Here is a 15,045-nt window from a genome sequence, read left to right as displayed (position 1 = left end):
CCGACAATATGCAAGCAGATGTATAGAGGTTAATGGAAGCACTGAAATTGTTTGGACAAGCTATAGGCCTTAGTGTCAATTTCAGAAATCCAAACTTTTAGCTATTGATGCGTAGCCTTGACACAGGTTGATTTGGCAAGGTGAAATTCCTTCATAAGCACGTGTGGTTAGACATTTGGGATACTCGATAAATTGGCATATCTCATGCCAACAAATAACTGAATGAGTGATACAAAGGTTAAATCAAAAGCTTAATACTGGAATCTTTCTATATAGCCATTGGAAGTCCGGATAAGGATTTTACAAGTTATTGTTATGGCATATACTCAATTCTGTTTTCCATTGATAATGTGGAGGCAAGTCAGCATAGATGGTTTTATGTCTTCGGCATGGATATTTTATGGATAACTAAACATAATAAAAAGATGTCGGTCAATAGGCTTTGTTCTCCGAAAAAGCATGATGGTTTGAATAACATACACTTTCATGCATTGGCAAGAAAGATCTCTTTGCTACTCGAGTTTATATATCAGAGACAGCCATGGGCTAATATGTTGGCAAATACATGTGTTGAGATGTTTTCTACATCTTTTAGCACTTGGACAGTTATGCATTGGGATGCGATTTTCCGTCATTTTGACGGTAGGATTGCTCATTATCCACTCAATACAAAGCTAATTATAGCATGGAAAAAGCATGTAGTCTGTTTTCACTGGACACCACGATTGAATAATGATTCTAATTCACTTGGTCTGGAAAGTATTGATTGGAACAAAGTCTTGCATGGACCATTGGCTATCCACGGGAGCCTATAAAGGCTTATTTCCTTGCAAAAAAGGAATCTACTTCATTAAAGATGTACTGGATGCTAGAGGTCAAGTAGATGCTTGTGCTAAATTTGGCCTAGGCATCATTATTGTCCTTTATGGCGAAAGAAGCCAAATTTGTTGGCACCTTTTGAGCCTATTCCTCCTCTAGATGAGTCCAAAAAATTGGCAGATTGAAGCCTTTATCAGGCCACCCCAACTCATGGTCCTTTGTCTCTACCTCAGCTTTCTATACATTCAGTTTATACTTTCCTCCTTGGACCATTGATTCATGATTATGAAAATAGCATAAGCCTTTGTCTTGGTGGGAAAAATGACTCCAAATGATATGGATCAATAAGATGCTATGGTGCTGCTTGCTTGCAGTTCTTCCGGTAGGTTCTTTTCTTGCAAGGCACCATATGACATCCTCTCTTTGTTACATTTGTGGTGCATCTATTGAAACGGTTTCTCATCTATTATGAAATTATACTACCTCTCGCAATTTGTTGGAACATACGGCAGGGCCTCTTCGAGCTTGTTTCCCTTCTATATCTTTTGGGAAACATTTTTGGCTCTTTGGCATTCTTGCTCTTGCTCTCAAACAGTATAGAGTCTTTTTTTATTAGCTTCGATACTAGGCCATGTGGACAATTTGGCACTCCAGAAATCGGTGTGTTTTTGGTGAGTCGCTGATTTCATTTTGAGGTTTCCCACTAGTAATTCAAAAGTGATTTACCCCAAAAAAAAATGCCAGTGTGTGTAGAGAGAGATCTTTTAAATTCATAGCTAGAAATAGAGACAACTCTGTATTTTGCTTAAAGCATACGTGTTATAGCTTTCACGGTATAGAGAAGCAACAAATAGCACTTGTTTGTTGAAACAAAAATTAAGAAAAGGAACTTGAGTGGATGTTCCGTCACTGTTTTGTACTGCTGGCAGTGTCATATATGTGCCTCTTGATGGTCCTCAATCTAGGGTATTTTTCCCAGATGCCCTTTGCCACTGGTTTCCACCTATGCGCCATGTTAATTTTTCTAGTTTTGCCCCCGTATTTTTCGATCTTGGGGTTTTTAGGGGAGGTTGAACAACCTAGTTAGGCCCTCCCATGTATTATCAATTGTGCACTTGCAATCAGAGCCATCATTTTGGGCCTCTCTCTCTCCAGCATTTTTGCTCTCTAGCAGCATTTTTTCTCTCCAACGTTTTCGCTCTCTAGCAACGGTTTTCTCTCTAGAAGGGTCTTCGTACTTTATCTTGCACAGTTCCTCGGTTTCGCTAAATAGGTAGTGATGGCCCTTGGTGAATGACGATTTGTTTCAGTTTTACGCATGCCCCACTGACATGTCTCATATGTCGTCCACCTGAGGGACAGTCACCTTGGTATTGGGGGTCACATACTCTCAGAGGGATCTCGTACAATCCGTCTTCATGCTTACAGCTTTTGGGCTACTTTGTTACGATTTGTTGCATCACACTACGGATTATTTGGAAGGCTCACTGTGCTCATATATTGGGCACAGCCTTCCATTACATCTGCTCCCTTGACTGTTATCTAGTCGGAGCGGCTGCATACTCTTTATATGCCAATGAGATACTTCAGCAGGCTCCTCCAGGGCAGTGGAGAGGCGGAGACATTCATTTCTCAGACTATCGGCACATTCCTAAGTCTTTTCCTGCCTGGATCAGAGACATATCACATGGCATTATGCACCCTTGTGGTGGTTCATTTGCACTCATCATACATGCCTCAACCTGATGTACACATAGCACACACAGCACTCCTACAGTTTGTACTTCCTCTGGGAGATGAGATCGGGTTCATTGATAACCCCAGAGGTCTCTTGTACACATTATACAGATATTTTCTTCCAAATATAAAAAAGAGAGAAACCCATGCCTAGGCTCAAAAAGTAACCATGCAGGAACTCAAGCTAAAAAAGTCAAAAAAAACTCCAGTGTGGCTAACAGGACACCTCTTATGTCAATGTAAATTGCAAAGTTTTGTCAAGTGAAAATGTAAAGATTGTCAATGTATCTTTCTAAGATTATGCTAGAACAAGCGAGAATTCCAAGCCCTCTTTGAGCCAGCAGTGAGCATAAGATAAACAGCAGCATACGATACAAATGACAAAGAAAGCAAGCCAAACAACTAACATTTTTTTTCTATAGCACCATCCTAAACTAAGGGAACCCAAGTCAACAATGTGCCAGCTATGTGCCCAGAACCAGAACAAATGCAAAAAGTCTCAGAATGATGACCCAATGCTTAAACAATTCCCGGCACACATGCCACACACACACATACATTAACATAGACACCTGCACACATTCTAGGTAGATGCAGGAAAAATTCATGTTTCAGGTAAAAATTATAAAGAAAAAAAAATCATCCAAAACCAGCATAACTCTCTAGTAAGTTTGACCTGTAATCAAAATAGCGGTGAAGGCTATCAAGTGCTGCTGGATAATCACCATTTGAGAGAGAGTTCAGATATTTTAAGTAATGGACCTAATTGAAACAACAATTGACAGAACTCAATTAGCAACAAATCAACTTAATAGCACTAGATTATTTTTCCAAACACCATAGTAGCCATTATTGCATCTACTTCAACACCTTCCCATACAAATAAATTGAAACTCAATTCAAAGTAAAGAGCTTTCATTGTAAAATACCTTGAAGAAATTGGGAGCGAGTTTTTCCAGCTGATTGAGCTTAAAATCAACTTCGTCAGGAGTGAATACACCCACCTCCCTTGCATATACAAATTAAATTCAATCAATAATGCCCAGAAATCAAATCAAAAAATAAAAATCTGTAACACACCTTTCAATTACATCTGCTAGCCCTCCTATAAAACAATCCACCTGATCATTCGTGTGTAAGAAAATCCCTTCCCTTGGGCTTTGCGACCTGTTTTCTAAATCGTTTGAAAAACCTTCACCATGTGTATTGACATCTCCATAAAGAGACTCTCCTGAAAAGCAAAACAGAATATGGTTTTTACTAGATTCAGCACAAAAAATATTTCAATTTTACGAACAGCAGCCACTCATAAAGAAATGAGATGAAATAAATTGTTTATTTGTGTCTGCAAAAGGCCTAAAAGACCTACGAGACCATAGAAATGCATCATCATCATAATCCAAATGTCCAGTACAATATACTAGAGTCAAAAGTGCTAAAAATGTAAACAAAAAAGTGAAACAGTAAAGACAGGTGGTAGCACATCTCCCAAAGCCTGATCTGGAAAGTAGACACCCACTTTCAGTACCATAAACCGTAATATCATCCTTTGTGAAGAACCTCATAGGACCTCCTCTATGCCTCTCAATAAAGGTTTTGATATTGATGAAGTTGTAGCATCTCATCAGTCCACGCTGCCTGCTCTGTATCGCGTGCTCCTGTGCTGGAGCCCCTCGCTCAGACCTGCCCACGCTCCACGCTCAGCACTGTCTGAACAGCAGCCAGCCTCGCGTAACAGTCCAGTACGGCATGCCGTGGTCCACTCTCGACAGGGTTTTATTCGACTGTAAAATTAACATGCAAGGTGCTGCTGAAATTAAAGACCAAGCAAGTACAGGGGCTGCTTGCCTACAGCAAGCAAAGGGGAAGCTTTAAGCAGGGGGTCAGCTTGAGCAGCGGTTTGAAAATGAGCTGCTGAAACCAATGTTTTCAGCAATGAAGACCGAGAGCAGTTCACCCGTGTGCAAGTCTCCCTCAACGGTAACAAAGGCAACATTCATGGTCACGAACAAGAGGATAACACCGGTGGAAAAAGAGATGAAAGAGTGGAAAACGGAGATGGAAGGATGGAGGAAAGAAAAGGCCAACCTCATTTAAATGGTCTTCAACAAGGGCAAGCAATGGAAAAAGGAGAAAGAAGACTTTCAGGCAGAAATCCAAGCGCTCCGGGAAATCTCAGCCCTCAAGCGAGAGCTTGCGGAAACTAGAGCATGGAGTGGACTTGAAGAAGGAGAAATCTAGCCCTTGATGATAGAGGAACTCAAAGACATCAAGAACAAGTGCGGAAGATATAAGAAGAAAAGCAACATGAGGCAAAGACATCATCGTGGGTAGTGTAATCACGAAAACATAGAAGACAGTAGATGAGGCCGAGAAATGGATAAAAGTCGCCAAGAAAGCAAAAGGGAACGAACCAGCAGCCATCCCCACTCCCACAATCATCAACATGACCCTAGAGGAAGAGCAAAGGAGGAAGGCTAGAGCTTTACGTGTACGAGTGACCGGTATAAAAGACCGTGATGATGTGGAGGGGAAAGTCAAAGAACTTCTAATTATGATGGGTAGTGAGGCCACTCTTACAAAGGCATGGAGAGTGGGGAAGAAGAGAGAATGAAATGGGGAGAGAGCATTGATCCTTCGGTTCCCCTCCATGGAAGCAAAGAAGGATTTCTTGAAGAAGCATCCTACACTTAAGAAGACGGAGATATTCCTTGGGGACGACCTCACACTCTCACAGCTTGCTCATATGCAAGAAGTTATGCCTGAGATAAGGAAAGCCCGAGAGAAAGGAAAATTGGCCTTCTATAGAGATGGATGAGTGGTTATTATGGAGAGGCGCTTCGCATGACAGCGCGAGACCTATGGGACCACACTCAAAGTTGCTACTTGGAATTGTAATGGATCTCTACGCCTTGATGTGGGTGCTTTTGAGGATAGTTTCACTCGGAGGGACATCATCTTCTACTCTGAGACACAGCAAGCCCCTGGGCAGTCTATGCCACATGTCAGTGGATATAGATGGGAGACAGCTTGCAGACGGGAGAATCCACCAGAGCACAAAGGACGGGGCTCACAAGGAGTGGCAGTTTTATTCAAGGAGGAGTTGCAGCCATTGATACATATAGCCCACACGGAAGAGCGGGCTAGATACATGTGGGTGAGATTGAGGGCAGAGATAGGCAGATACCTCTAAATTGCTATTTGCTACTTTACTCCAGTACATCAGTATATACACCACTAGAGGACAATCTCCCTTTTCTATTTTAGATGATGACATATGGGAATTATCTAGGGATAATGACATTATCATCTTGGGGGACTTCAATGCTAGGACTGCCCATCATCAGACAATATGTTATGATACTTCAGAGGAGATACTAAGGGAGTTGGATGTTGCCGAGATGGGCCTATCTAGATTATCACACGATGTGGAGCATATTGAGTATGGATGGCACTTGATAAACATGGGGACAGCAAATGGATTGGACATTTTGAATCGCCTACAGAGATTTCCCACTGCTAGAGGTTTTTTTTTTTTTTTTCGAGAAAAAGATCCTTCTATTAGTTAATGAAAACTGCCCATACGGCTACATCCACCTCTGCAAGAGAGAGCTACAACAAGCATAATGGGGAGACTCTCCCAATGAAAAAACAGCATATATACAATGGGGCTAAATCAAGAGATGGGAGGAGGGAAAAGCCACACAGGTGGACAGTAGTGCCATCTGAGCACCCCCTGGACCATGGTGTAGAAAGGCCCAAGGCGCCAAAGTCAAAGGAAAGCCTCGCGGCGCTCCCGCATGCGGTCGGAGCTGCCCTGTAGTCCCTCAAGCTGTCCTCTGAGAGTATGGATCAGCTCTAGCCAAAAGTCACGAACAGTCTCTGCTGGTGGCACAGGGCGAGCCTCAAAGATGCGGAAACAACGGGCCCGCCAAATGAACCAGAGAGCTAGGCCGCTGATGAGCTCCGAACACTCCTCTCTCACTGCAGCACTCCTGTGGAGTAAGGTCTGTAGCAGGCTCACAGCGAATCGGTCCTCCAGTCTCCTGCTCAAACCAACTCGGTGCAACTCTATAAAGATCCATCTGGTCGAAGGTTGCCAAGGGCCTCCTGACTGAGGCACCCTGGCACGAAGCCTTTGCAACAAGAACTCCTTCCAGGGCTCCTCCCCTGGAAGAAATCCTCTAACGACGAACTTCCCAAGAAGGGCTCTGCTCTGCTGTGCTGGATCAATGATCCCAAGCCCTCCCTGAGAACAAGGAAGTGTGATGACCGACCAAGCCACCTTGGCTCGGGCAATCTGAGTGTCGCGACCTGACCAAAGGAAGTTCCTGATCAGCCTCTCTACCCTGCTGATGCAAGAACTCGAGAAGATCTAGCAAGAAGTGATGTACCACATAGTCGCAAACAACACCTGGTTGGCAACTACTACTCTACCAGCCAACGAAAGTCGTGCTGAGCTCCAATGTAACAGCTTTCTCCTGATGGACAGGAGGAGAGGAGCAATCTGCTGCTCGGGGGACAAATCCAAACCAACCTGACAACCCAAGTACCGTACTGCAGTCCCTGGAGGAATCCACCTGAAACCCTCTCCTGGCATCCAAACTGGCACAGGAGCACTAACAACCGAGAAAGCCACTATCTTTCTCCAGTTGATCAATGCGCCCGATGCACAGCAGAAGGTCTCCAAAGCCTGCCCACATCTGTGTAAATTGGCCTCCTGGCCCTCTAAGTACAAGGCTGAGTCGTCGGCAAACTCAGCGTCGAGACGCTCATCTCCCCGTATAGGGAGTGCTAAGCCCCTCAAACCAACCTGCTGTGACACCAAAAATCTGCTCATCGCCTCCGCATAGAACAGAAAGAGAAAGGGGGCAAGAGGACAACCCTGTCTGACCGATAGTGTGAGCATGAAGCGCTCACCTCTACCTCCTGCCAAAAGCACCTGCCTGTACAAAGCTGACACCCCTCTGATCCAAGCCTCTGAGAAGCCCATCCTACGTAGCGTGCCCTCTAGAAAGTCCCAGTCAACTCTGTCGTATGCCTTCTCAAAATCGAGAAGAAGAATCACAAGGTCCTCCCCACCGAGCCGTGCAAGGGCAGAAGCCTCCCAAAAAGTGAAGATGTTGTCAAGGATACTGCGTTCCTTGACAAAACCTGTCTGAGTCCCATGTATAAGGCTCTCCAAAAGTGGCTGAATCCTCAAACTCAGAGACTTGGCAAGAATTTTGTAGGCTGAGTTGAGAATGGTGATGGGACGCCACTGTCGAATCTCATCCAAGGAGCCACTCTCCTTTGGAATGAGGTAAATCAGGCCCTCACTCATGCTATCCGGCATCACTCCTGTGTGTAGAATGTACTGAAAGGCACTACAAAGATCTGGGCCAAGCAGGTCCCAGTACTCCAAGAAGAAGCTGGAAGTCAGCCCATCCTCACCTGGACAGCTACCACGAGGGAGGGCGCTAAGAGCCGTGTGCAGCTCCTCAAGCTGAAGAGGTAACTCAAGCCTCTGCCGCATCTCCTCAGCCACAAGACAAGGCATCTGTGCCCAAACCTGCTCCCTGCATGCATCCTGTCTCTCTGACTCGGGCTCAGCCGACAGTAGCTCACGGAAAAAGTCAGTAGCAACTGCACGCATATCCTCTGGCTCACAAACAACTGACCCATCGGGTCTCCTCAACTGATTGACCTTGGCATGCGAGTGCCGAGGTCCCACTGTCTCAAAAAAAACACCTGTCACTCTGTCACCCACCTGAGTCCACTGAGATGCCTGTCGGTGGAAGGCAAACTCATGGCGCCTCTCCTCTGTGCAAGCAAGCTCCTGTCGAGCCTGCTGTAGCTGCTCCTCCCACCATGGACTGTCTGGATGCTGCTCCTGCATCCTCTGTAGTGAAGCAATGCCTCGTCTGAGACGCTGCTCCTCCTCTCTCGCTGCAGCCCGTCGAGCCAAAGACTCCTGGAGAAAGAAGTGGCTAAGCTAAGCTAGGCCTGAGGCCACTCTGTCTGCAGGTGGAGCCTGGCTGTCCATGCCCTCTGTCCATAGAGCCTCGACCCTCTCTTTGAGTGCTGAGTCCAACAAGACCCGCTCTGGGATGCGAAGCATCGTGCTCCCACTCCTCTGCCTATCTGCCACTGTGAGGATCACTGGTGCATGGTCCGAGAAGGATGTCCCTGCCAGGATGCCCACTCATCCCCCCAAGTCACTGAAGTGGTCACTAGTGTAGAAGCGATCTATGCGCGATAGATTCACTCCTCCCACTCTGCGGTCCGATCTAGAGAAGGCAAGACTCTCTGGAGGCCTCACAAAGCTAGAATGCTGCCATGTATCCGAGACCCTCAACGTCATACAAAACCTCTCCCAAACTGCTAACTCGACTCCATGTACAGTAGCATGGCTGCCTCCGATCCTATCAGAGGGGTCTTCCAACATGTTGAAGTCCCCTCCTACACATCAATGGTCAACCTGTGGCAGAGACTCAACAATCTGTGACCAAAACTCTGCACGAGCACTTGCCACATTGGGCGCATAGATGTTCAGGAAGCCCACAAGGCCACCCTGAACCTGCAAAGTAATCCACTGAGCCCTGCCTGGCACAATACTCCCTCTGCCCACAATGGCCTACTGCAATGAGTCCGCAATAGTCATACATACCCCACCTTGGATGCCTCCAGGTCCAAAAGCAGCTGACCAAAAGATATCATAACGTCCCCGCAGAATCTGACCACATCGCCGAATGCGGCTCTCAGACAAATGGTGCTCCTGAAGCATAAGGAGATCAATCTCTCCTCCCACAAGGCAACGCTGAAGCTCCTGACGCAATCGGCCCCCCTGTCGCTGAAATTGGGGCCCACCTAATCCCTGCACGTTCCACGAGACGATCCTCATGGGGAGCGAGAGAGAACAGATGCTGCCGCAGCAGCAAGACGGGCTATCTTCGAGGCAGGCTTGGATGGGGAGTAATCCACATCCGAGCGTCCTCTAGATAGGCGAGCCTGTAGTGAGTGCCTGGCCCAAGCCCATGCAGAGCGAGCTGTGCGTAAAGCAGCCTCCTCTGTCCAGGAGTCCTCATGAATGTATACATAGCAAGGCAAACACTGCATATCAGCAAAAAAGTACACCACAATGTGCCTACATCCTGCTGAATCTGGGGGTGTCACCGCAAACTTGGCCAGTGGCCACAAAGTCTGCAACAAATCTGTAACTCCAAGTTCTCCCATGTGGTGAGAGAACTCGAGAACCTGTGTGTGCAACCATCCCACCACTGAGTCTAGGGACCACTCTGTCTCGGTCCGACCACAGAGGGGAAAGGAGAAACCAACTGCTGAGTCCAAGGCCTCTGTCCCCCTAGCGGCAAGGAACAGAGCGTGGACCCTGAAGCAGGTTGCCTCGTGGTCTGCTGCAGAATCGCCGAGAAAGCGAGTAAATCCGTAATCGAAGAAATCCCAGCGGCGTCGGAGGTCAATGCTCGTCAGACCACGAGGGATAGCGGCAAGGGAAGATGTCTGAATCTGCAGAGGGGGCCGCAAGAAGGGCTGACCCTCTCTCGCTAGGCAACTCGTGGCAAAGGCGCTACAAAGAGATCTCCTAGCCGCCGGCGAGGGACCAGTCTCCTGAGTCGACTGTGGCACTCAAGCAGGAGGAGGGGGAGAAGGAGCTGGGGGAGGCGGAGGAGAAACGAAGCGAGGTGGGGCGACAAAGACAGGGGGGCGAGGTGGGGAGTGGGCGGGAGCAGAGAGCGGGGGAGGGGATGAGGGGAAATCTGAGGGTGGGGTGGCTGGCGAGGGTGAAGCGGAAGTGGAGGCTGGCGTAGGGGGCTCCTCTTGCTCAAGAGGACCAAAGCGGTTCCCCGTGGGAACCCACTGCTGCTGAGTAAGCACCTGAGGGCCACTCTGAGTGCCAGGCTGCCGCTGTGGCCCCTGGCGTCGACGGCCACGGGCCTGCTACCATCCCTCCTCCGCTGGAGCCCAGGCTCGGAGGGTGGCTCAGAATCTATGCGCTGTGACGCTGGCTGTGGCTGCGGCCCAGCCTTGGCAGGCTGGGGCTGAGGCTGAGGTGCACGTCGTAGCCTCCTCCGTGGACAGGCCTTCGCTAGATGGCCCATCTGTCTGCAGATGAAGCACTGGTTCGGGAGACCCGAGTACTCCACACTCTGTCTAGACCAACCCCCACTCACCCGAGGCAGAAGAATGACCTTCGGGAGCGTGTGGGTATCTCTGACCAAAACTCGAACTGAAGGGATGCCAGCCGCCTTGGCAGCTACTGATGCTGCCGTACGAGGTGTCTCCAGGACGGTCCTAATGGCGGAGCCAATCCTGGAGAGAAGTGGAAGGTACTCCCTCCGTTAACCCGGAAGGCAGACTGAGATGGGGATGTCTGCCTCCTCTACTAGCACATCCGAAGTCGGAGCAAAACCATGTCGCCACTGTCGAAAGTGGGCGCGTGATGCTCGGATGGCCAGTGGACTCATAGCTATGACCTTGGAGGCCATCTCGGAAGTCTCGAACTCGATCTGGTAGTACCCCCGTCCGAGGATCTAGACATCCAAAATCGTGCCCACCTCAGCGAGAAGGCGGGCTTAGAGAATGTCTCGCAACTCTCCTCTGCTAGGACAGGTGCCGAGAACCTTGCAGATGACAGAAGTCGCCTGCAAGCGCTCTACCTCTGCGGCAAGGCTCGCTTGCTCTGTCGGCGAAAGAGCAAGTCGAATGGTGGGCTCAGCGGGGTCGGGCGAGGGGGCTTCGGATAAGTCCCTCTGAGGCGGAGCTGGAGCCTCCATCTGTGTCTATTGCTGAGGCGAAGAAGCAATCGGTGAAGGCGTTCTGCAACCGAGCACGCCGAGCACAACTTGAAGTAACAGAGATGCAGAGCCAAGTGCAGGTCCTTCAGGATTGACGAAGACGGGGGGGGGGGGGGAAGAAAAACGGTAGCAAAGCGAGGAAAAAAGGGCAGCGAGGGGGGGGGAAGGTGGCGTGAGAAGGGGGGCGTTGCGGACTGGCGGGGAAGCAGCGCGAGGCGAGGCTGCAAGCGGGGGCAGGAGGGACAGGCTGGAGTGGCTGGCGCGCGCGAGCGGACGGGCAGGCAGGGCGGCAATGCGAGGGACAGGCAGGGAACGGGAGGCAACGGGGGGGGCGAGCAGCAGTAGCGAGCAGCGTCCAGATTCCCCACTGCTAGAGGTTTTACATGCTTTCTACATAGCAATAGAGCCAACACAGTGGATTATGTCATGGCGTAGCCGAGCTTTATCTCTAGTATCTAGGACCTCACTGTTGGACCCAGACCTGTTGGTGTGGCAATAGATCATGCCCTTGTGTCCATGACCATCTCTTTCCACTTTAGTGTAGCACAGATACCACGGATAGCAACCCCTACTCGCTAAAAGCGCGAAGCAGAAAGTACCGGTAGGTGCGCGTCCCGATGTAGTGCAGGATTGGGGTAAGAAGCAGGAGGCGGAGTGCAGTAGAGAGGAAGCGCTAGGGATCGAAGCAGGTAGAGAGAGAGCTCGTACATTTCTAGGGAAAACTCAATAAGTGAGTTTTGGATTTTCCCACTTTTATTATAAGTGACTTTAAAAAAATGTGTCTAGGTTCAATATGAACCTGGACAAAGTATAAAAATATACAAAAAGGGGTTATTTAGGCCTTTAACCCAACAACCTCCCACTTCAAGGCATAAATGACGCCTTTAAGTTAACCAACTCCCACCAATTGTATGCAATGCTCATGTTGAGCCTTAGCAAGACTCTTGGTGAGAACATCTGCAGGGTTATCCTGTGTATGGATCTTAGTCAAGGTGACTAAACCATCCTCCAATACCTGTCGTATGAAGTGGTACCGCACATCTATGTGCTTGATACGAGCATGAAACATGGCATTTTTTGCTAAATAGACAGCACTCTGGCTATCACAACCCAACACGCGTGTATGAGCAGGTATGCCAAGTTCTTTTGCAAGTCTGCCCAAACCAATGGCCTCCTTTGAAGCCTCTGTGGCTGAAATATATTCAACCTCAGTAGTACTCAATGCCACAATTTTCTGCAACCTAGAACACCAAGAGACTGCACCACCAGCAATAGCAAATACATATCCACTGATAGATTTCCACATATCCATGTCACCTGCCATGTCTGCATCACAATATCCCTGCAACTCTAAGTCACTTTTTCCATAACAAATCCACTTTGATTGTGTACCTTTCAAATATCTCAGAATGCATTTGACAGCTTCCCAATGCGCTTTGCCAGAATTCGACATGTATCGACTAACAACTCCCACTGCATAAGCAATGTCGGGACGAATGGCAACCATAGTATACATAAAAGAACCATAAGCTAATGCATAAGGGATTCCCTTCATTGCTTTCAATGCCACTTCATCCTTTGGGCAATCTGCTTTGCTAAGCTTAGTGTATGGATGTAAAGGTACTCCAAGAGACTTAGCATCAACCATATTAAATCTGTCAAGCACTTTTGCAACGTACCTTTCTTGAGATAAAAACAGCAATTTCAGCTTTCTATCTCTTTTAATATGCATGCCCAAAATATGCTCTGCATCACCCAAATCCTTCATAGCAAAGGCTTAATTTAGCTTACGTTTCAAAGCATCAAGACTAGTCTTATGTTTCCCGGCAAGCAGCATGTCATCAACATAGAGAACAAGTATGATGGGACTACTATCTTCATTCCTTTTCGTATACAAACAATGATCTGCGTGGCTGCGTTTAAAGCCTTGAGACAGCATAAAAGTGTCAAACTTCTTATACCACTCCCGTGATAATTGTCTCAAACAATACAGAGCCCTTTTCAGTTTGCATACAAGTTCCTCGTGTATAGTAACTACAAAACCTTCAGATTGTTTCATGTATATGTCCTCTTCAATGTCACCATGCAAAAACGTTGTCTTTACATCCATTTGATTCAATTCCAAATCAAGCACCGCAACGAGAGCAAAAAGGACACGTATAGTCGTAAGCTTTACAACAGGGGAAAAGATTTCTTGAAAATCAATTCCTTCTTTTTGTGCATATCCTTTTGTAACCAATCTTGCCTTGTACTTAGGTTTTTCATCCACAATCTTAATCTTGTACACCCATTTATTAAGAAGAGCCTTTCTCCCTTTAGGCAATGGCACAAGATCCCAAGTATCGTTTGCATACAAGGACTTCATTTCCTCTTGCATTGCAAGCTCCCACTTACTGCTTGACTTACATGATTTAGCTTCTTTATATGTAAGAGGTTCACCCTTATCTGTCAATGATCCAAAGAGGGGTTAAATCTCTGCGGTTGCCTTCTCAAACGAGTTGACCTGCGTACCCAATGATCTACATTCTCAGGCAACGGTTCTACATCATAAGGCAACTCATTTTCAGCTCTATCATGCTGCTGAAAATCATTTTCAGTCAATCCAGATGGCTATCCATCCTCATTAGGAGCATCAATATCATGTCCTACCTCTTCTGGCTCAAAGTTAACCGGCTGATTATCAATTTCAGCTTGCGGTAATGCATCATGAGGCTCTTTTTCAACATCAATGGGTGGCACGGAAGGCTGAAATCTGACTGTTTTCTTGTGAGCATCAGATTTTGTAGCATTTTTAAGCAATTTTGCCTCATTGAACACTACATCTCGGCTGGGAATTACCTTTCTAAACTATGGTAACCACACTTAAGTCATTGCGTACATGAACGAAAGCTTCGCAGCCAAATGATCATAAGAGACAGGTTTGCCAGACCAAACCTCCTCTGGAATGTCATTGTTCAGCGTACTATTAGGAGAGCGATTGCAAATATGAACTGCAGTTTTCAATGCCTCCGCCCAAAACTCTTGGGAAAGATTAGCGGTGTACAACATGCAACGCACTCTCTCGCATAAAGTACGAATATACCTCTCAGCCACACCATTAGAAGACGGATTATAAGGGGCTATCAACTCTCTTTTAATCCCATTTTCATCACAAAAACGTTGAAATTCAGCAAATACATACTCTCCTCCGTTATCAGATCTGAGACATTTAAGCTTAGTACTCTTTTACGTAGTGACAAAAGCATGAAACTTCTTAAAAGCATTAAAAGTCTCACTGTTACTTTTCAACAAATGCACCCATCCTTTCCTAGTACAGTCAGCAATAAATGTAACAAAATACAATGCACCACCAAAAGACTTGACAGACATAGTGCATACATCGGAATGAATAAAATCAAGAGGATTCGCTTTGCGAGAGACACCAGAGTAATAAGAAGATTTCTTTTGCTTTCCATAAAGACAATCGTTACTAAAATCTAAGTTTTTACCTTTTACATCAATCCTGTTTAGAGAGGAAAGCACATCAATACCCTTTTGGCTCATATGGCCAAGTCTCTTATGCCACAATTCCGTGTGTGAAGCAACTTCGCAAGCAACGTTTTGCATCGAAGATAGTACCAAGTACCTCTTTTAGACCCTTTTGCAACAAGCATAGAGCCCTTAGGCAACTTCCATGAACCCCCATCAACAATGG

The 15,045-nt window shown here is 47.0% G+C and overlaps 1 protein-coding gene across 4 annotated transcripts in view; it reads right to left on the bottom strand.

Annotated features, from left to right (window-relative positions):
- Positions 1-15,045, bottom strand: part of LOC147455305 (anaphase-promoting complex subunit) — a 183,406-nt gene that overhangs the window by 58,353 nt on the left and 110,008 nt on the right. For all 4 annotated transcript variants that reach the window (XM_086514114.1, XM_086514112.1, XM_086514113.1 and 1 more), the window contains 3 exons: positions 3,637-3,787; positions 3,486-3,564; positions 3,233-3,318 (listed from right to left, as the gene is read on the bottom strand). In XM_086514114.1, coding sequence (XP_086370240.1) covers positions 3,233-3,318; positions 3,486-3,564; positions 3,637-3,787 — 316 coding nt within the window. The remainder of the gene's footprint in view (positions 1-3,232; positions 3,319-3,485; positions 3,565-3,636; positions 3,788-15,045) is intronic.

Source organism: Adiantum capillus-veneris, chromosome 6 (assembly GCF_014529385.1).
Source record: "Adiantum capillus-veneris isolate H3 chromosome 6, ASM1452938v2, whole genome shotgun sequence".
Taxonomy (NCBI): domain Eukaryota; kingdom Viridiplantae; phylum Streptophyta; class Polypodiopsida; order Polypodiales; family Pteridaceae; genus Adiantum; species Adiantum capillus-veneris.
Note: the sequence above shows the minus strand (reverse complement) of the source record. Positions and strands in the feature narration are given on the sequence as shown.